We start from the raw sequence: 22,359 nt of genomic DNA, 5'->3' as shown, positions 1-22,359 counted from the left end.
TTTTTTTATTTTATAGTTTGTGGCCACAGTACATAGTAGAAAAGTGAAGTTTACGTCTGCAAAAAACACTTTATTGAGAATAATTTAACAACAGTGGCACTGTACCCTCCGAGGGACAAAAGATAACTGAGTTATTGAATTTGCAGTAAAAGAGCAATCAGCTTTTCAACTGTCATGCTAACATGAACAGTAAAATCAGTAGTAAACAGACATAAGAGAGAAATTCACAAATGCATCACTACGCCAGTGCAAAAATAAATACTTTTAACTCCGCTTATTCATGTAGCGCCTTGGGCAATATGTACAGTTAAAAACACACACACACAAAACATTTTAACACTAATATATTTATATATTATGGCTCATTTTATCTTGCTTTTGAAACAATGGATAAAAATTACAAAACCTACTGGTCCTACTGGTACACGCTGCCCATAACATATCTGTGAGGGCACTAATCATGATGAACTCTACACATATAGGCTAGAAAATGATGGCACCCATTCACTCCTGCTGCTGTTTACTGCCCCTTGCCGTCACATTCTCCTTTGCGCTCAGACATTGCACTCGATTCAAGATGATACTCTTCTTACGAGTCAGATCAATAATACATCATTTACTTCTCCTCACACCTACACACCAACCAACAACTCTACCACATATACATCCGAATCTGAAACAACAACATGCTGTTTAAAATTCAACTGCATCATAATGTTGCCAATATTATCCTTTTTGATTTACTCTGAAGATCTTTACGCCACACCGACATAGTGAAGAAGCTGACAGCTAGACTATAGTATAATTACACTAAAATATATCATCTAAAAGATTTATAATGTTGTTGTTGTGGTACTTTAATTAACCTGGACCTAGATTTTTCGGATGGGTGTGTTGGCGGGGGCAGAAATGAAAGCACATGACATTTGAGATCATCTTTACACTGTTATATCATTTGCAATTTACAAATTCTTGAGAAAAAGTCTTAAAAAGAAGAAATATTATATGTCAGGCAAACACCAAAATGAGAAAATGTGTTAAATTATCCTAATACACTTCTAACACGTCTCAATTTTACATTTTAAAACTTGATTGTCTGCCCGTGAAAGTCATTGTTTTGATTCTATGCACATGTTTGTCTATACTTGTACTACATGTGGATTTGTGTAGTACAAGTATCTAGTACATGTGTGATAGTAGATAAGTACGTGTACTAATCCTACAAGGACATGTGCTTGGATGGAGTTGTTTACTTGTGTGTACTTGTTGTACAATCAATTATCTGTACTTGCATGGACTTCTTCTACAAGTACAATAAAGGACTTTCCCCAGGAATTGCATGTTATATTTTCTGATTAAAATGCAACATTGCTATGATAACACTGCTTGATTTTCCATTACCAAAAGATTGCATCGCCTGCAGCTACGATATGGATGAGCCACGAATACAAAAATGTTTCGGGTCGATCTCTATCGGTTGTTTTTGAGCTCTGAAAGTCCGCGGCAAACAGAACGGGGAAATCAAAAGGGTTATCAGGAGAAAGGCACAATTTTAGGTCCCATTACACGATAACTTGTGAGACTTCCACAGAAACATGCAGATGGTATGCACATCCCACCGAGGCTACTTGCGAGTAAGCGATGGGTAAGCGCAACATTTGTTTTTTATTGTTGTTTTATCATGAAACAAATAATAAAATTTATAAATTATGGGATGCGTTTGTCCTTTTCTGCATGAGGACATTACAAGCTCATGAAAAAAAGCTAATAAATATTTTATCTGTTCAGGAAAATGGAAAGAAGGGAAAATAGAATTGCTTTATTGTGGTGGCAGGTAAAGATGGGGACAAATCTCATTGAAAAGAGTGCTTTATTTTGAAAAAAAAATAAAAAATAGATATTTATTTATCTATTTATGTTTTTTTTCCTCCAAATAGCGGCCCGGTGGGCGAGTGGTTACTGTGTCAGGATCCCTAATGACACCCGTGAGGATAAGTAGTACAGAAAAGGAATGAAAAGCTTTCCAAATAAAACAAGAATGTCTTCTGTCTGGCAATTTCTTTGATTTAATTTAAGACACTTGTGTTTTTGGATGATTCTTTCCCCATTCCCTTGTTAAATGTTCAGCTTGTCAAAAAATATGGCACTTGATTTAATTGCTGTAAGGAGCATTCACAGCAAAAAAAAAAAAAAAAAAAACAGATTTAGACCTTTTGTCAAGTGTGCAAACTGAGAAACTGACAATTGTTGGCTATTATTGCTCCTATCACACCAACATTTTGTATGTCAATGAAAGAGAAGCATAGCACCCAAGATTGCAAGAACTTTAATCAATAATACTATGGCGACATTTGCACCGATTTTAAATGCACACAATTTATGTACAACAAAGACTTTAGTTTAGTTCAATAAAACACCAATTACAGCCCCTGGATGACTAGCAGGGAGGCCTTGCTGTCGGCAGGGATAAGCCCTCGCTTACACTTCACAAATGGTGGAAGTGTGCATGAAAATAAAAAATCATAATAGAAGCAATTAAATTACATGCGGAATTTGCAAAAGGGACCAAAAAACAGCATCGTAATTAAGAAAGCTGAGTGGACTTTACAATTCTAAATTGTAAACCCCACTAAAGCTCTCTCTGGGTGGCTCTGACGTATCATCAGCTATTATTCCAAATGCCTCCCATGGGCCCATGCCCTCTGCAAACTCTTCCCCCTTCATTGAGCCCCAACCTCCCCTCACCAGCATGCTTGTTAAACAGACACACACATTACTACAAGCTCATGTTTCCTCAGAGAGCGGCACAACTGCCAACCCAAAGCAGCCACTTATCACTCAGCCTCTGCCCCGAGTTTGACTACGCAAGCGAGCTGCTTTCACACATTTACAACTCTTGCCCTCAAATAAACTCGTCATGTGGATGTCCATTCTTTGGGGCTGTGGGGAGTGGGGGGCATTTTGTAACATTTCCTCCCTCTGGTATAGTGCGTGCCAAACAGCAAAGAACTGCACTTGAAGACTGATGGACAAATGGAAATTCTTGGTGCTCGGATGTTTGGTCTCTGGTCTTTTGGCCGCGGGTCTTTTTGGTCGCCGCTCTTTGGTCCCCGTAGGTCGCCACTCTTTTGGTCGCCGTTGGAGTTAGGGTTATGGTAGTCAAATGTACTTACATATTAAACCCTAACCCTCACCCTAACCCTCACCCTAACACTAACCATAACCCTAATGGGTACCAAAAGACCTGCGACCAAAAGACCTGCGACCAAACGTCCGGTCACGGAAATTCTTTAGGTGATAGCTCATTTATTAGAGCATGCAGTATATGTATAATTCACCACAGAAAGTGTTAAAAAAGTGGTTTTTGTTGTACACCTCTCCACAGGTCACATCATGTCAGTGATTTCTCACACCTTTTCATCAGAGGATTAAGGTCGAGCACATCAAATATAGAACAAATCTGCAGTGTGTTGAAAACATCACCACTTGGAAATCCGGACTTGAAATGTTGGACAGGTGATAACATCTCGTGAGTTGATGCTTTTTCCCCCCTCAAGGCTATATAGAAGTCAACTTTGTGCAGAAAACATACCCGCATAGCCAGTTTGCAACGACTGGTAACTTCGACGCCTTTTTGTTCCAATTAAAGCTTTGGTAATTTGCCTAATGATTTCATGCCTACAATCTTGTTTTTGTACACTTGTAACAAAGTCCTGGTTTTTATTTAAAAGCAACACCAACTACTTTGTAGCTGTTACCACTCCATTTTTTAAGGAATGTATGTTAAAACTAAAACGTGGTTCTATAATAGGACAATAAACTTCCTGGTAAAATGAAACAATTAGGCTGAACTTGTCTTCCTGGAAAAACTGCATACACACAGAAACACAAAAAAAAGTCTCACAGACATTTTTCTTTCTCTTTCCTGCAGTGGAGCAAAAAAAATCATGGATGTACGAAATTGTTCTTCTCTGCTCTAAATGACTCAATGTAATGAATTTTGTACAAAGTCAATTGGATTCATGAATAGCCGCATTTAGGCCCTGTTGGTTGTTTTCATACTCTGGACATGAGCACTGACGTCATCAGTATCTTTTCCTCTTTCACTGGTAAATAAATACCCATTGGAGCATTAACATCACCAACCTGTACAGATTGTGGATGTTATATGCCACAAAATTCATTTTTGCATTGTCAAATGTGTAGACAGCCGTGACATAGTGGAACAATGTCAAGATTTCTACTATGTGTTTTGCATTTTCATTTTCCCAAAATGCCCTGTAAATAGTATGCTTGCTGAATATGTTTTTTGTTTTTTTTTGGTGCGTTTTCACTCCAGTCACTCCTTTATCAAGATTGACACTTTGGGGAGAAAAGCTCAAGACCCTGATGTAGTCTTTTGGGAGGAAAGTCACAGGCCGGTCTAAAGCCATTGAAACGTAGCTTTGAATAAAGACCACTGTTTAGTGTTTTTTCTTATTCTTTGTCCTTTTATTAACTATTCATATCCCCTGTAAAGTCACAATATTACCTCTATCAGTACAGCATAGTCAAAATCTCATCTCTTAAATCAAAATATACATATAAACTCCTTTATATTCAATGTGAGTCAAACTTCAATATCTTTAATCTATAGAGAAAACATGTTGGGTGAATCTTGATGAAGCTTTGTCTTTGCTTTTCAGATGCAAAGATCTGAATCAAAGCCACGCTGTATGTCGATGGCTCCTGTACTGACAGCCCCTTGGGGGATTTTAAGCTAATTTTCCTTTTGGTTTAAGTCACTCTCGTCCCTCCGGCGCCACCACCCGAGAGCGCTATCCTCGTCGCTGATACCTGAGTTACCGCTGTTTGATGCCGGTCATGTCTCGCTGCCTGCTGAGCTCATCTATCACAGAAAGTGTGAATGGCAGACAGGGACGGCGCAGGATCAGAGAGTGGCTGCTTCCAACCCTCCCCCCCTTCTCCAACGATATACTTAGTAATCCGTGCCAAAGCTACTCCCTAAACGAAGAATGGAGACCTTGTGTTCTGAGCTTCCAGATGGGAGACAAGAAGAAAAAAATAGCAGACACAATTGCAGCTAGCCAGCCAGGAAGAAAATCCAAACTCAACTATCCATGTATATGGACTTCTGTAATTTTTTTCATCATCATCATGTTTTGCATTGTGGTGCCATTTCAGTTCAGTGCAGCTTCAAAAGAATTTTAATGGTATGCCAGCTTGTAATGGAAAGAATCGTATCTTTGTCATTGCCATGGCAACTACGGATCACTTTCCTTAGCGGACTCCAACGGTGAACCTCTCTTCAGCAGCTCTCAGTTTGTGAGTTTATCATGAAGATAAATGAAGAAAAAAAGGACCAAATTCGGCAATTCCAAAATCGGGAATGAAAAAAAACTTTTAAAAAAATATTTCTATTGGATCTTAAATGTATTCTTAAATTTCTAAATAAAGAATATTCATTTCCTGAATCGCTTATCCTTAAAAGGGTGGTGAGGGGGGTACTGTAGCCTACCCCAGGTAACTATGGGCACCAGGTAGGGGCACACAGACAACCAATCATACCTAGAGACAACTTATAGTGTTAAGCCTGCCTAACCGGCATATTTTTGGGATGTGGGAGGAAACCTGAGTACCTGGAGAAAATAAATTAGTTTTTGGCCACCATATATCAATGAATAGAACATTTGATTTGACTTTTGACCTTGTGACTGGAAGTGAAACCTGGAAAAATGGAGAAAATGGGGAAAAAATAATTATACTTTGACTTTCCTGTTCTAACGTGTTCTAACATAGAAAATTGCACCATTCTTGTAACCAGGTTGTCAGATGAAATGGATCAAAACCTCTCGTGCATTGCGCATACAAATTAAGCCTGTTCATTGTCTGTATCTGTTTGATAGCAAAGAAAAGCATGGTAAAGAAACAAAAGATTGAAACGCTTTTATTCATAAAACTACACTGACATTGGCATTTGATTTTTTATTGCACACAGTTGATTTACAGCAAAGCCTTGAACAATTCACCATTGACTTGACAACAAATGGATCCAGCAGAAAGAGGATGCGAGCCTGTATGCGGCAAGAAAATACAAAACACAATAGGGGTGCCATTAGCTACACAGTTTGGTCGCCTCGTATTCCGTGTAGTTGGGTTGCCTGGCACTGAAAGCCTGCAAGGCGCTGAGAATCCTGCTCACGTCCGCACTAGAGAGTTTGAGTCTGTGGCGGAGCAAACAGGAAAAAAGATCCACGTGGGGGGCACCCGGAGGCGAGAGGCGGTTTACCCTGTAGCGCAACTCCACCAGCTGCAGGAGAGCCGAGTCCTGCGATCCCTGAGTGTAGGGGTAGTCAATCTGCAGAATCAAGTCCTGGATTGCCTCAGGATCAAAATGCATGCTGTATCCAAACAGCTGCATGCTATTCACTTTCATATAACCAATGCTACTGGGAGGCTCCGTGGCTTCCGTAGTCTCGTTGTCCGCCGAAGTGTTCTTAGATCCCAACGCCGTACCCTCCTTGATTCGACTCCTCAAGTAAAAATGCACTGTCTCGAAAAAGCTCTTCCATCTGTTACCCAGAGACAACGTCCAGTTATAGCAGTCCAAGGGAATGTCCAGTTTGACCCGGTCCCAGTCGGGATAGCCGTTTTGGCCCACGGGCATCGTCCAGCTCTCGGAATGACTGCCGCCAAATGGGTTCACGAAGAGCGACAAAACCGGCTCGAGGGTGCTGTTCCTGCTGAGGCAAAACTGCATGTCTAGTCCAAGGAGCATGTGAACTCGATTGGATTTAACCCGGTTGCTCTTCAAGGTCAACAGCATTCGCTTCCTCCACGAGGGGTCGAACCAAGTGTTGACCCGGACGTCGTTGCTCACGAACACGGCGTGTAGAGTGATGCGCGGGTCTCGCCGCTGAAGAAGGTAGCGAAGCTCCATGTCGTGCAGGTCTTGATCGCTCTCCATACCCAAGTAGGGGTCCGTAGGGTCGGGCACGGCGTGTCTGCAGACTCCCTGGTTCAAGGTAAAACCGTGATTGCAGCTGGAGCATCGCGTACGATTCTCGGCGGAACAAGAGAAGCAGCGGGGTCCGTCGCCTGTGGTGCACGGGATGAGCCCTTGGCAGGGCGGGTGAGTGTAAGGGCAGGAGCATCTAAGACTCTCCTCATTGTAGACTCCCACTTGGTTGTTCTCACTGCAGTATAAGATGGAGAGGGTGTAGCTCAACCAAAAGTGAAGAGACCTAGGAGAGAATCACAACATAAAGATTCTCTCGACTTGGTTCTCGCCTTTTTGTGGAAATGAACAGAATTCACCAGTTTAGGAAGGTGCGTGTTTGCATTTTAATGCTCAAATTATTGGATGATAACACCATAGAGTGACTGAAGAATCACTGTTCGACAGAAGGACACCATCCCGTGTACCTGTCGACCAATTCATTTTGTATTGGGTGGCTTTGACAGCAATCATTGGCTTCATTTGAATTGGATCGGACAGCTAGCGCTGTTAATAACAGCCAACGAAATAAATGAGTGCCCTACAGAAGGTTTATGCACCTATGTGTGCTTTTCCACTCTGCTTTTTTAAATTTATGGCCGAGTTCGATTAGTTGTTAATAGCAATACATTCTCCAGCAGATGACAATAAAGACACAAAGCTCACCGGTCAATATCATTGCCACTCATTCTATTGTATCCTCAATTAGTTTAAGACGGAAGATTTAAGATTCCCAATGCAATTTGGTGCACCAATTTAGGGCATATCAAAGACAACATGTGCTTTTAAGGACAGTTAAACCCACTTGTCTCTGAGTTTTAAGCTTTTAAATACGTACAATAGAAAGCTAATGGATGTTCCTTCAATTTATGTTCTAATATTTAGCATTAATTACATAGAGACCCACAAAATTAATGTTTCACAGGGCCTCGAACAATAAAAAATATTGTATTTAATTTCATTTTACAACCACAAAGTTTGGAACAAAACAAGTACAATTGTGTAACCTAGTAAATTGAGGGATTGTGCAATTTTATGAATTTCTTTCTCGAAAAAGGAACCAAAAATGACTGCTCAGTGGCTGTCATGAGCTGTTATAGTTGAGAATTAAGGTGGGCTCCATGCTAAAGCAGCAGTCGTTGGAGGAAAAAGAATATAGTGAGCTGTGATGGAAAGCAACAAAATGGCAAAGGGGAAATTCTTGAAAAATGGTAAACGCTAAATGGATTGCATTTATAGAGCACCTTTCAAGTAACTGAGTGCTTTCATGGTGTTGCTTCACTCACACGGTAATGGTGAATGCTGGCATGGAAATAAAGTATGGAGCTCATTTACACATATGTTGTTGCTTACTTTGCTTCTGTGACCATTAGTATCAAGCTCAAGTGAACTTCAGACAAAAAAAAAATGAAGACCCATAAAGGGGACACCTTTTCACCAATCTGGTGTCCTACAAGTGCAATCATTGGATTGCAGTCAGGTGCTTCTTGTTTTCTGCAGAAATTGCATTGGTTGCGTCTGTGCTGGATTGGTTGCAACAAAAACCTGCATCCACTGCGGATAATTGGCGGCAGTGAAACCTTTCCTTGGTGCATTTATTGTTAACTTTTGATATGAATTAAAATAAAGGGAAAGAAAAAAGGTTGGTATAAATGACTAAGTGGAAAATAGTTGCTCAAAGACGTTAAATATGCAAATCACCAAATTCTTAGAAGAACAAAGACTGGGAAAATAGGTGTGTTGGAGCTAATTTATGGACTGCCAGCTAGGAAGTGTCCAAGCATTATTATGAGGCAAAATAAAACTTCTTTCTCTCGATGTGTTGGAAAGCTGAAGTGTGTTGACTGCTGACAAACATTGAAGACACTTCTAATCAAAAATAAAATAGCTGCACAGACTGTTTCAAATTTTAGTTTGGGCAAATTGGAACCATGTCATTCTAAACAAAGTGTCTTTTTTCTCACTCGTTGCCGCAGTATTAAATAAAACAATAGGGCAGAATAAACAAACAAACCTTCGGGAACAGTGCGCAACCATCTTTTCAACAAGCCTTCAGCAAAGTGAAAGGAAGCGTCCGGTCTTGTTGGATTATTGCATTTACCCTTTCTCCTGTTCATACAACTCAAAGACGAATACTGTGACATACTGGCTTTCTCTTTTTCTTTATTCTATTCCTTTTTTTTCCAAGTACAAACTGTGCCTGAATTCAATGTATGAAAGGAGTGTATACTACATGCCTGGAAGCACACTAGCACAGCAGAGTACCAGACTGGGAGCTTCAGTGAACCAAACTATGCCAACATGAAGTAGGACAAAATAGACAATGTTCTCCTTTATTTTCTCTGGAGAAAAATCAGTGTATGTAGAGAGAATTTGCTTGTAAACAGCATCACCATCGCAATGGACCAGAAAACTGCGGGAATAACAAAATTCACAAGCAAGTCCAGACTGTCTGAACTGATCGCATTTAATTGACTAAACAGTTCTGGCATTTAAAAAGGTATGCTCACAACAATTTGTCTACTGCCTTTTTTTGTTGTTCTTCTGAACACTATTACAGATGACAAACTGAAAAAATGAAATGAAAATGTGTTTTTTAATTCTGATGTGAGTTTATAGAAACACTGGTCGTATCAAGGTAGTGATTATGTGATTTAAAAAATTGAGATTCAGAAAGAAAGCAGGTTTGTTGTGATATTAAGGCAAGTTTCTGCCAGGCAAATGCATCTTATTAAGCTTAAAAGCTGAGACCATCTGTGAAAAAGTCACAGATAAGCCGCAAGCAGGTATTTGAGGCTTTTGGTGAGTCTAGAGTCTCATAAAGTGCTACATGAAGGAGCCTTTAGCATTGTGCTTTAATATCGGCCACCCCTAAGCAATGATCACAAGGGGAAATGTTTGCAATGGGCTGATAAAGACAGTTTTCCCTCTTTTCTCTACTGATATCCAAAGCCCCAACCTTTGAAAGAAAGACCTATGAGCATGGATACACTGTATATATGTAGATCTTGATTTATTATGTGTACTCACATGCAGGTAATTGTTGATGCTCACAAAATGTATTCACTATAAATCACATTTACTGTTTAGGGAAATTAGCAAAAACAGCACAATATGCCTTCTAATTTGAATTGAGTATTCAGAACAGAACACATGTAAAATACTGGCTTCAACAGGCTGTGTTCTGTTCATGTTCCTACAATTTTTTTTAAGGTGTACCGAAATAATTTGGAAGCAAAACTAAGTGACTTTGTTTTCGTCCTGTTTAGAAGGAACGCCAAGAAGACTGAAAGGACGGAGCAGAACATAACAAATGCGCTCACTGTTTCACAGTTTTGCCAAAAGAATTTGACTGTAGCAAAGGCATAACTACAATGTTTTACTGCAACCCGTTTCCCTTTTTTTTGAACAGGCATAGTTATTTAATATTCAATTTTGTAAAAGCCCATTAAATTTCACCTCACCTCGGCCTCTGCAGGATGATTTTGGGCTGTTTACGACATCTCTTGCTGAGATTGAAGAGCTTGTTGATGGTACGGCGAGCTTTGGTGAAGAGCTGCTGGTTGCCCGTCTCCAGTTGCCTGTAGCGCTGGAGCAGTCTGGCATCTGTCCTCCATAAGTGCTCCACAACAGATGTGTTCACAGCGTAATGTGTTGGCAGCTTCCCAACAAAGCTTTGGAATTCCTCTAGAAGGAGAAGAAGAACACACATTCAAACTTTGGAGGATAGCAAACTTAATAATTCATTTATTTCCGCATTTCTTATTCTCATAAGGGTTTGTTTAAAGCTGACAGTAATAGAAGAAGAGTGCAGTTTTTCAATAAAGTTGTGATTAAAATGTTGACAAATTAATTGATCCATGACTATTTTTGAAGGATTTGATAGTTTGAGCAACTTTTTTTTTAACTTGAAAGCTGTGTAGAGATAAATGGGATACACATTTGGTGAAAAAAATGACAAAAAAACAAAGTGGACCCTGGGCTTGACAATTTTTAGGCACAACTGGACTTACAACTATTTAAATGTCTGGACACCCTTTTAATCCCTTTCGATAACCATTCGTTCATGCGAAAACAGGTGACAAACTGACTGTAAAGCCACAGCTCAGATTCAAACCATCAACCACAGAACTGTACGGTATGTGTCACCACTGTCTAAAATCCCCCCCCGCCCCCAAAAAAAAAATCTGTTGTGTTTCCATCATAACGGGTGGGATAACCTTGGTTATTTCAGGATATCTCTTTTTATTCATGCTCCAGAACAGATTAGATCCGATTTTCTGCAAACCCCACGGTAAATTGCTCAGTAAATGCAGGTTAAGGTTGATAATCCAATCAGGGACAGATATGTTATGTTTATGGTAATGCCAATTCGTTTCCAAATGATTCACTATTACATTATTTGCTTACAGGGGGTGCAAGCTGTGCTTTGTTGGATATGTGGACCATTTACTCATGTGCGAGGCAATTTGCTCGATGCAAAGCTGTGGGAAATTGCAAGAGGTCAAAGGATCAATTAGCAAGTAGCCAATCGTCTTACCGGTACATTAACAAACTATGGTTGAAAGTACAAATATGTTCTAATTGCATTGGTAGGGACTGGCATTATTATACATTTGATGCTTGAATGAGTCTATTAATTAATGTCTGGACTAATGTCGCACACAAGAACATTTTATGAGAAGAAATAGACAGAAAGTTTCCATGTTTTCTATTAAAGATAGGCTTGGGCACCTATTGAAAGCCGTGTGCAGAGATCTGACAATTTGAGTGACAGATTATTTGATTCCGAGTGGCAACACTTGACAGCCAAGCACGAGTTTAGAACAGAAACAAGACATGGCTTTTCTGTTCATGTTAGCACTCCAATCCTCGAATGGATGTGCTTCTTTTCTGGAACAACATTTTAAAGTTCAGACTCATTTCAAACAATGTTTTATCCACTGAAGCTTTTGAATATACTAATTAACAAATAATTTAGAAGGGCAATGAAATCTCAACCCCTGACTCACCAGATGCCTCAAAGTCTTCATTGGAACGCCTCCAGGCCTCACTGTTGCGCACTAGGTTGTCTTCCAGAGTGTCCAGGTCAGTGTGTGGACAGTTACACTGTGGAAATTCCACTCTGCAGTCACACCAGCAATCGCTTTTTTGGCACATAAAATGACCCTCCGATTTACAGCCAATGTAGTTCAGAGCCGCCTGAATGAAGCGACTCTGCAAGTAACTCGGGAGAATGACCTGCAGCCCTGTAGAGCGTGAAAGACAGTACCAAAGCAATTATTATACTGTCCGGCTGAAGATGGGAGAATGAAACAGCTTCTTCTAATCATTGTCAACAAATGACATGACAACTATGACCAACTAATTGTATGGTTGTAGCCTGCTGGATTTTTATTTTTCTGCACCACTCTCTACTGACTCCTATATAATTCAGCGAGTGTTCCTTTATGACATGACATGAACATTTTACAATGCTCTGCTGCAGAAAAAATTCTAACTAAAATGGAGTATAGCTACTACCTGATAATGCTGTGGTACACTATTACTATACAATACTGGACTATATTATTACAATACTAACCGTACTGTTCCATAAATCTACTCTAATATTAAAACTATAAGTGAAATTATAACTATAACTAATATAACTATGACTACACTACACTACCCTACACTGCACTACACTACACTGCACTACCCTACACTGCACTACACTACACTGCACTACCCTACACTGCACTACCCTACACTGCACTACACTACACTGCACTACCCTACACTGCACTACACTACACTGCACTACCCTACACTGCACTACCCTACACTGCACTACACTACACTACCCTACACTGCACTGCACTGCAATGCACTGCAATGCACTGCACTGCACTAAACTACACTACACTACACTGTACTATCGTTACTATTAGTTACATATATAACTTGCATTAGCAGGAAGACTTGAACTGAATAGCAAACCATACATTAACTCATTCACTTCCCATTCTGGAGACAGATGCTCAATTTTGGACATCTATCACAATCATTGGGAGTGAATGAGCTGGGGGCTCATTTAAAAACAGCAATAAGCTTTGGCAACAGCTTTAAAAATGATATGAGCAAATTAAAGAACATTTAGATGTTTTAGCAGAAATCATAAAATAAAAGTTAATGGTACAGTGGTCCTTAGGGGGTATTTTGGGTCATCCACGACCAGGCTTACAACGTTTCATTAAAATTAGCATTAATATTTGGACAATATGCCATTATGTCTCCAAATATGTAAGCCAATGACAGGAAACTGCTGGAAAATGCTTCTACTTTAGTTTGGCAAGACACAGCTAAAAAAAAATAGTGATAGATAATTAGATCCTGGTGTTTCTTCCACTCTGAAGGTGGCATATTTGAAATGCAATTGCTGTGACATGTTTTAACATGCTAAACACTCCTCTCTCTTATTATTATTATTGATATTATTATTATTATTATTATTTTGTTATTTCAGTTAGTGTCAGCATTATCAAGATTTAAAAAGAATCTTTGAGACATGAGATATTCAATTCCAAAATTCAATTCTCTAACATATAATAAAAGAGAGCATTTTATATAAAGGTGCCTATAAAGTCATTATTTTATAGAATGAACATTTTCTCACCTTGCAACTGAACCTTGTTCTCTGGACTATGAACAAGAACAGAACTGACAGTGTCCAGATTGTCATAGTTGCTGCATCCAAGTGGTCCAGTTCTGGTTTCCGTGACCTGCATTAAAAAAAAGGCTTTTTTATTATTTTCGCATAACTATATTTTAAGCATTTTTTAATTAGGCGAACTTTTGACAGCCACAGCAGCGCGAAAAGCTGAGCAAGTTTGACACTGTTGGAATAGATCTTAGTGTAGATGTGGATTCACTTAGTTTGTGTATCCAAATAATCTAAACACCCGATTTTATACCTCAAATTAGATTTAAATGCAAGTCACTGTGACGGAATCCTGAAAAGGTCTTCAATTTACAAGCTTCTACTCTTCAGAAAGAACCATTAGAGGGAGGAAATCTACTTTTCTCTGACCACCTAACGTGACACTGATTTGTTCAGCTTCATTCCTCTAGTAGTTGACCCCATCTGCTGTAGAATTTAGACATTTGAAAATATGCAGCGGCTAAAGTTACAAATCCTTCCTGGCATTCTCCAACATTGTACAATTTTAATGAAAGGACATGAAAGTTTTTTTCCTCATCTATTTTAAAAAAAAAAAGTGATACTATTCATTCCTCCTTCCCTTTCTCTGATGTACTATGAATGTAAGACAGCCTGGCTGGGAATTAATGGGATGACATCTCGAATCGATCAAGCCGATGGATAACCATAAGATGTTTGTGGGGTAGCACTTGTCTTCATCAGCAGATACTCACTTTAGCATCTATGTAATACCCTTAGGCTTATGTATGTGTCCTCTCTAATAGCTACTTTAGATGTTAAAACGGATGATTGGTGTTTCAGTGTGAGGCCCTGGAATCGCTGCGCTCTAAAGCTTTCCTTAGAAGTGGGAAAGCTTTTCGATATTCATTAGAATTTTACAATAAAATATTCTTTTCAATCTTGTATTTAACGAGGCCCTATTTTACCTGTACTACAATATAAATCCTACTTGATTTAATAAATGACAACAAAAGAATAGTTTCACTTATTTGGTGAAATATATTTTTAAGAATATTTTTTCATATTTAGAATCCTGCATTTAGGAAGAATTGAACTAAAAGCAGGTTTGCAAAATGAGAAAATGTTATAATGAAGGCCATATATTGTTCAAAAACAGTTTACTTTAGTTCTGAATGAATTTTAAGAAATAACTTGATATGAATGTACATATTTAACCATTTCGATTAGTTTTTCTTCAAAGTTAAATACAAAAATCGCAATAATCCTTTTAAAGTATAGTATCCTGACCTTTGAATTATATTGCAAGATATGAGGCAATACACACCCCTGCTGTCAGAAATGAAGGTTAAGCCTCCATCACATGATGGAATGTGTAAAGTATTAATATTAATAACTTTCAGTTGACCACTTATAGATTTCAACTCACTTTAATGCCATTTATGGTGGCAGACATCCAATGTCTGTGAACTGGAAGATCAAGCACTGAATGCTTCCAAGTCAAATGCATTGGATGTCTCTCCTTGTCAATGCCAGCCAATGAGGTAAGACAATTTATCTCTTTTCAACACACCTTTATGGCAGTGGAGGCAATCTGGAGGTGATGCAGCCTGCGTAAGGTACTTTCTCTGTCGGTGAAGTAGGAGGCTGCCAACTGGTGGAGCACCTCCAGGGTAATTGGCCCAGTTGTGCTGTTGCTTTTACTGTCCTCAGTCGCCGAAGTCGCTGAAGATTTCTGACTTAGCTTCCTTTTGTCCACAAATATGGTTAAGGACTCTTCCCCTGGTGACAGTCAGATAGAGCGAGCGTGAGCCTCATTAGCTCTGACAGAACACCACTAATCATCTTTCATTAGCATCTCTGTATATTATATTGAAAAGTAGTAATTAAGTACTGTGAATAGAGTGATGTCTTGGATAAAATGAAGCACATTGCCACATAAGGAACAGATCATGCATTGATAATCATTAATCATAGTCATTTTCTTCTTATCAAACTGTTTCATTTGATGGTCCTAATGTTACCGTTGCAAAGCTGACAATTAAGAATATACACTGGATGTGTTTGTACCAAAAGTAACGGTTGATAAGCAATGTCACTGTGTTTATGTTTAAATGTTAGTCACCTCATTAGTGTGGGTCAAACATGAAGCTCAGATACCACTTCAACATTGTTTTTGACATTATTTTTATGCAAATTACAACAGTAAAATGGGAAATTGTTTGTGCCATTAAGAGGTTCAACAATATCTTTTGAATCAATTTTAAAAATGATTGTTTTTCATTTGGAAAAAAACAATTATTTAGTATAAATAAAATATATATGCACATTTAAACTAATCTACATTTATTAGTCATGTTACCCTTCTATGGTGTAATTTTTATTGTGGCAAATAATTTGGACTCAGAATTAAAACATCTGGCAGCAATTATATTAAATATCAATGTGCTTCCTGTAGATTTTAAGACAATATTTATATGAATTATGGAATCTAGCATTTATACACGTGTTCTTGCACTCTTGCTTGTAATTCCAAATTTGTCTACGGTGGATCTTTTTTAAAAATATGTAAAATTTCCGAAAAGACATTTTTCAGAGAGAAAATTGCATGCTGATTATGTTGTAGGAAAAAAAACTGTTTGCCAAACTTTAGTCGTTTTTCAAAAAAAAAAAAAACAGCAATTGATTGATGATTACAGTTCTTGCTTTGTTGTTGGAAAAAAAAATGACACACAGTAAAAACTGTCAAAATGAGTTATGCTGGACCATGGTGTGTTTTTATCATACCTCCCAGAGTTGCAGAGAGTAGAAGGTGGGTGCCATATTTTTTGATTAGACTCTCGGTAATTGCACGCAGGGTCGGCCGCCTTCCCAGCTGGCGGATGGTGTGCATAAATTCGGGGTCGAGGGGCAAAGCCAGACCACGACTGCCACTGAGACTGTCTCGTTTCTCCACCGCCAGGCTGTTGACCTTCCATCGACCAAACTCCCTAGACACATACACACCAACACATTTTCTTACTTGGTAGCGGCTTATGCTGGCATTTGTTATCCCCTAGTCACTCCAAGAAGTCATTATTATAGAGGTCATTGTGGGTGGCTGATGGTTTTCTCTTATGATAGTATGTCTAGTTTTCTCACTCACCAAGTAGTATCTAGTAATTCCCTGAAAGTTTGCATTCTATTTTCTTCCTAGCAAGTTGTAGGAGTTTATTGCATATACATTTTAAACTAAATTGCAGGCACAAAAGCAATGCCATCAGATTTACAAGACCAAAATGATATTGGGGAACTTTTTATATTGCAATTTTGTGACAGCGCCAATATATGTAACCAATGTATGTGATAGTAAAAGCAAACAATTTGCACGTCTCTTTTGCTGAAGTCCAGCCCTGTATAACAACAGTAAACAAACAAATTGTGTAATTAAAGCTGTGCCGATGGTATTTTACTGTTGGGAGGTTTTATGCATATTGGTCTATCTTTTGTTAGTAATTGATTTTCCTGGCTACAATGCAGTGAAATACTGTCTAAATAAAGCTTCAGAGAATGAAACATGAAACGCAGACTGTTTATGGACCTATTTTAGACATCAAGACGTTGAACTCATCAACAGATGTGTGCGGTGGGAATTATCATGCCGATTGTCTCTGATTTAATTTATTGGATTACTAGATTTAGATTTATGTATGACAAAAACCTCTTTATTATAACTCAACATCATTAAAAATAGCTTTAAAATGGCATGACCAGTTTTGCCACCACAACTTATCTCAAGCAGCTTGTCCAAAGAAAAAGGAATCTTTTATACATGCTTTTTTGATACCCATATTTAATATTTAACTAACATTCACTTATCCATTTCTGTCAATTATGGCTTTAAACTATGAATATGTCTTCAGAACTCAAAATGAATCAAATAAAATATGATATTGCTTTCTTAAGTTGAACAGGATTCAAAAGTACACAAAGTCACGCAAAGTGATGACTAAATAATTGGATTACGTCAAGTAAAATAGTGTAATTTCTGCGGCAAACGATGTGTAATTTAAGGCACTTTTTTAAAAACTTGAGTCCTTTTAACACCTTTGAACAAAATGATTGATTTTCTTGCGTTTTATCTCTTCCAGTCAAGCACACGCTGATGAGACACAGGTAAATGAGGGTGCAGTCGTCATTCGGCATCAAAAGTCTGACTCTGTCTCGATTTTCTGGCTCAACATTGATTACAAAGTGCCGTTGTAATTGTGGCATAACAACTACGCAAAGTTACATTTTTCTTGTCTATCCTGTCGACCAATCACGCTTACATTGAGCACGTCTAACAGAGTGGTAAAGACCACTCTGTTAGACTTTACAGAAATTCATTTATTTTTCATTCAGCCCAGGTGGACGCACTTTGAAATGATCATTAGATCACTTTTTTTTTTTTTTTTACCCCTTAACGGTTATAAAAGGGACTTTAACCAAGGTAAAGAGCACTTCAGTCCCATTACTAAGTGTATCGCCAGAATAACCACTTTTGTCGTGTTCTCTGAGAGAAATTATATTTTAAAAACATGTTGAACATTGGCTTGTGTTGAAATGACATCACTGGAACTAGTGAGTGATCTACGTTTGGCATTTATAGGAGCAACAACAGAAAGTGTAAGGTAAGTGCATGCAAGTGCAGTGAGCACTTGCAAAGAATGAACAAAAAGCCAATTAAATACAAGTAGCTCAGAAACACGAGTCACCCACTTGCTTATGTCTTTGTCCAGAAATCACACAGATAGCTAAAAGTACTACGACAAGGTCAAAGAAATACAAGCCCTCAACTGTCTTTTACATTTCAAAGTTCAGCATAGAACCATTTGAAAATGGATTGATGTCTATCACTGTATGTGGTAACAAGTCAGTAAATGTATAAAGTGTATACATTACCAATGTATTGATGAAAAATATGATTTGGATTTAATTTGAAGGATTATGGTTGATTTAGTATGGTATTTTGTACTCATTTAGTTCCATTTTGCCTAAATAAATAAAAACTACATGGCAATTTTTTTCAGGTTTTTTCCAACTTTGCTTTTCAAAAATGTCATACCTTTGAATGCAAATCATCTTTTTAACAAAATGGTATAACTAAAACATGATGATAATAACTAAGGCTTTGTATTTCACGTTATATGATCAAATTGTTGCTTAAACAATCGATTTAACCATCTATAGGTGTGTAGCAATAAATTGCTAGTTTGTACTAAGGGTGTCAATTTCATGACGGAAACATACATTTTTTGGACAATGATACATATTTGCTTGATATCTCAATTAGTGGTGCAACAACTAATTGATCTATATGATATATTTATTTGTGATATGTCCTGAAATTGGTGAATTAACATCTAATATTGGTCTACATCGATGTATCATCACACCCATAATAAAACCCTGAAAAAAATAATGGTGAGCACTCAATGTCCATTTCCGGTAGCAAATAACTCTTGCAATCTTATTGTCAACACTATATATATTATTGTGTTTAGCTGTTTCTCTCTGCCTGTATAGAAATGCTAAGGCACTTTATCCGTCCATGCAGTACAGCCAATTTCAACAACACCAAATCTCCCATTTTTACAAGCTCATGTCAAAACATACCCACAGTCAGTGTTCCATTCTCAGTGATTCTCATTGAGTCGAATCAGTGAACAAGCTCCTGTTAGATCTAATTGGGGATTGTAAGAATGCCCCCCCCGGGGGAAACAAGCATCCCAGAAGGCAGTCTTTCAGCTTCCACTGACGACAGAATTTACACATGTGTACATACTGTATAGTAGCATGGCTTTAAGGAAGGTTCGATAAAACAATAACAATAAACAAGTCAAATTGTACACTTCTGGGACACAAATGTGGGAAGATGAAATCTGTTCAAATACAGGAGTTCACTCCCACAGTGCTACTAGCTGCTTGCACGGTGATCACTGCCCTGAGGAATACTTCTCAGCAGAGAAATAATTGGGGAACCGGGACTATGTGGAGTGTGCCCTTAAAGCCAATCATCATAACAAGTGGACAGACTGAGTGTCCACCTCTGATGGACAGATGGGCGGCATACCTCCACCATGCCACCTCCCCCCACCCCCCGACAGGAGGCAAGGAGAGGTTTGTTTTCTATTGGAATGTACTCCATCCTGAACATGACAGATTATTACATGCACTGTGAGCAATCAATTGTGATGAAAACACCTCAGTGGAAAGAGAAATAGTGAGGGCAAATAGAGAAGGGAACTACATGTCTCGCTCAGAAAGTTGTTGATTACTAAGGTCAGAAAGGTAGCAGAGTGATGTTAGCTCCACGAAAATTGGCAAGAAACGATCATGTTTCAGTGCCATTGACAGCGAGACCCCGAACGGGATAAATAAAGGCTACAACCCATTTATTATGTGCATTACGAGTACAGGGAATCATGTTTGATAAAGTGAAAAGAAATGCCTCATTTCGTCTTCCGTCGAAATGGACGATACAGCCGCTGGTAGATATTTTCAAATGCCAAGACTATTTTATCCCATCAAATTCAAGTATCCCAGCATGTCCAGCCTATTTGTCACATATTGGCTCTCCATTGTGCTATGAGCTGCTATGGCCATTACACGCTTAAAATACGCAGCACAGGGTGAAATGTACTTGGTACAGAAACCATAAAAGCATGCTTGTGACACAATGATGTGCTGGTGGTGTCAATTTTTGTGTTTATACATAAGTTTCAGCATTATCAGAGGCCTGAGGTATGTATGCACACTTAATAGTTTGACCAAGCGTCTCCACATCAAGGTCACATATACTATGTGTTCTTTTTCCTTTTAACAGATGAATGTCAGTGGAATGACATGAGGTGCATTCGTTTCAATCCGACATCCCTGAAAAATTCCAAACTAAAAAGAGACCACCTGGGTAGCATAGTGTTTTGATCGCTACGCTGATGCCTCATTATCAAAGCATGCCTGCAAATGTGTTCAATCAAATAGGTTTAGGGGAGAAGGAAGGAGAAGATTTCTTTTTTCGGTTGGTTTTTATGCACAGGCAGATTGGCAGAATTTCACATAGGCGAGTTTTGGCAGGTGGGATACCTGAGAGGCCAATCCTGAGAGTGGGCAGGCTTTCAGTACATCTCAACAGCAGCTGCCTTTACTGATTAATTCCACTTGTGGTTTTATGGCCATGTTATATGAAAAGCGCAATTGCAGGTACACACAATACATTGCCCCCGTAAACATATTAATTATCTGTCCTGGCCACTCACACAAGTACACACTCTCACCTGTAGATCTTGTATCTGGTGCTGAAACCCTGCTGGTGGCGTTCTGCAGCCTCTGTGAACTCCAAGGACTGATGGAAAGGTCCTTTATCCGAAAGAAGCCAGGCCAGCGAGCCACCGAGGGAGCCGCCGGCCGGTCTGGCGTTTCCGGCCGTTGCATCTCCTGCGGCCCGTGAGGTCCAGCAGCATAGCCAGAGGCCGAGAAGCGCGCTCGTCCATCGCAGAGACAGCCGCTTATGACTGATTCTCTGACGGCTCATGCTTCACCCAACGACACCTCATTCTCTCTGGACCGGGGGCAGTCAGAAAATAAAAAAGCTGGGGTGACCATTGTGCATCTTCAACCACAGTCAATTCAAGAGTGTTTTAATCCACTCACCTAACTTGGCAATTAGGTCCAAGTGATGCACTCTTAATGGAGTCGTTGCCGTGAATGAATTGTGGAAAAAAAAATCTTCTCTCTTTCAACTTGACTTCCACTCCAGCTCAACTTTGTCACAGGGATGCAGACCCCCGGTATCCGTGCATCCTCCAGCGCGTCAAGTTGCAAACACCTCATTCGGCGAGTCCATAGAGCCGATGCCTTTATCCCCGCCCAACTCTCATGTGGAAATGAACGCAGTTGTTAAAGCTCTTGTTATGTTCCCTTCCTTTTTTCATGCGAAATGCTGCGTGCACACTGCTGCAGCAGCTGTTCTCCTCCTCATCCTCTTCCTCCCTCTGCTGTGTGAGCTGCTTGGTGAATGAGCGGCTGCTTCAACACAGAGGGCTTTTTCTCCTTACCGACACCCCCTCCGCCCCTTGCCCCCCGCCCCACCTTCTATCAAAAAGCATCTCTCCACCAAGCCAAGCAGCGAGAGAGGGTGATGTGTACAGTCTCCCTGGTTTGCAGTTATAAGGACAACAAGATGATAAGCATCAGGAATGCTTATATCAGTCGACAACACATTCACATGATTCATCCTAATTATTTGGCATCACAGCATGTTCCATGGGTGGATAAATGTGATAAAATGAGTCTCCTAATAGGCTCATTATCACCCCTATTTTTCCATTTTACTGTCCTGTGCCACAGCTTTACAGCCGAGGGCTTGCATGACTAAAGACACCTCGTATAAGGATGAAAAGCACATTGCTAGATTTACCAGTGAGGGTAATTACAGGTCATTTTCAGTTAGCGTTTTTTTCTTTTTGACACTCATCAGTGCATTTATAGCAGCACTCTGAAGTTTAGTCATTTCTCTAAAATCTCATCTTGTTTCCCCAAAAAGTTGATATCTATAAAAGCTACTTAGAAAAAGTTCAAATTGTATTTGAAGGACTCTCTCCCCCTGCCCCTCAAAAGATGATGATGCGTGAGACAGCTGGAAGAGCAGGTGTGCATACAGAAATTTTCAAACCTTCCC

The 22,359-nt window shown here is 39.2% G+C and overlaps 1 protein-coding gene across 1 annotated transcript; it reads right to left on the bottom strand.

Annotated features, from left to right (window-relative positions):
* Positions 1 to 5,970: 5,970 nt before the first annotated feature.
* On the bottom strand, positions 5,971 to 21,726 carry LOC144202092 (BMP/retinoic acid-inducible neural-specific protein 3-like). The gene is made up of 8 exons (XM_077725067.1): positions 21,333 to 21,726; positions 20,957 to 21,240; positions 16,446 to 16,648; positions 15,232 to 15,440; positions 13,656 to 13,761; positions 12,010 to 12,246; positions 10,462 to 10,684; positions 5,971 to 7,244 (listed from the first exon to the last, which is right to left on the bottom strand). The coding sequence occupies exons 2-8, from the start codon at positions 21,211 to 21,213 to the stop codon at positions 6,116 to 6,118; spliced, it is 2,364 nt and encodes a 787-aa protein (XP_077581193.1). The 5' UTR covers positions 21,214 to 21,240; positions 21,333 to 21,726; the 3' UTR covers positions 5,971 to 6,115.
* Between the last annotated feature and the right edge of the window lie 633 nt (positions 21,727 to 22,359).

The sequence above is a fragment of the Stigmatopora nigra genome, chromosome 9 (assembly GCF_051989575.1).
Source record: "Stigmatopora nigra isolate UIUO_SnigA chromosome 9, RoL_Snig_1.1, whole genome shotgun sequence".
Classification (NCBI taxonomy): domain Eukaryota; kingdom Metazoa; phylum Chordata; class Actinopteri; order Syngnathiformes; family Syngnathidae; genus Stigmatopora; species Stigmatopora nigra.
The sequence above is the reverse complement of the archived record's forward strand: the minus strand, read 5'-3'. Positions and strand labels throughout refer to the sequence as shown.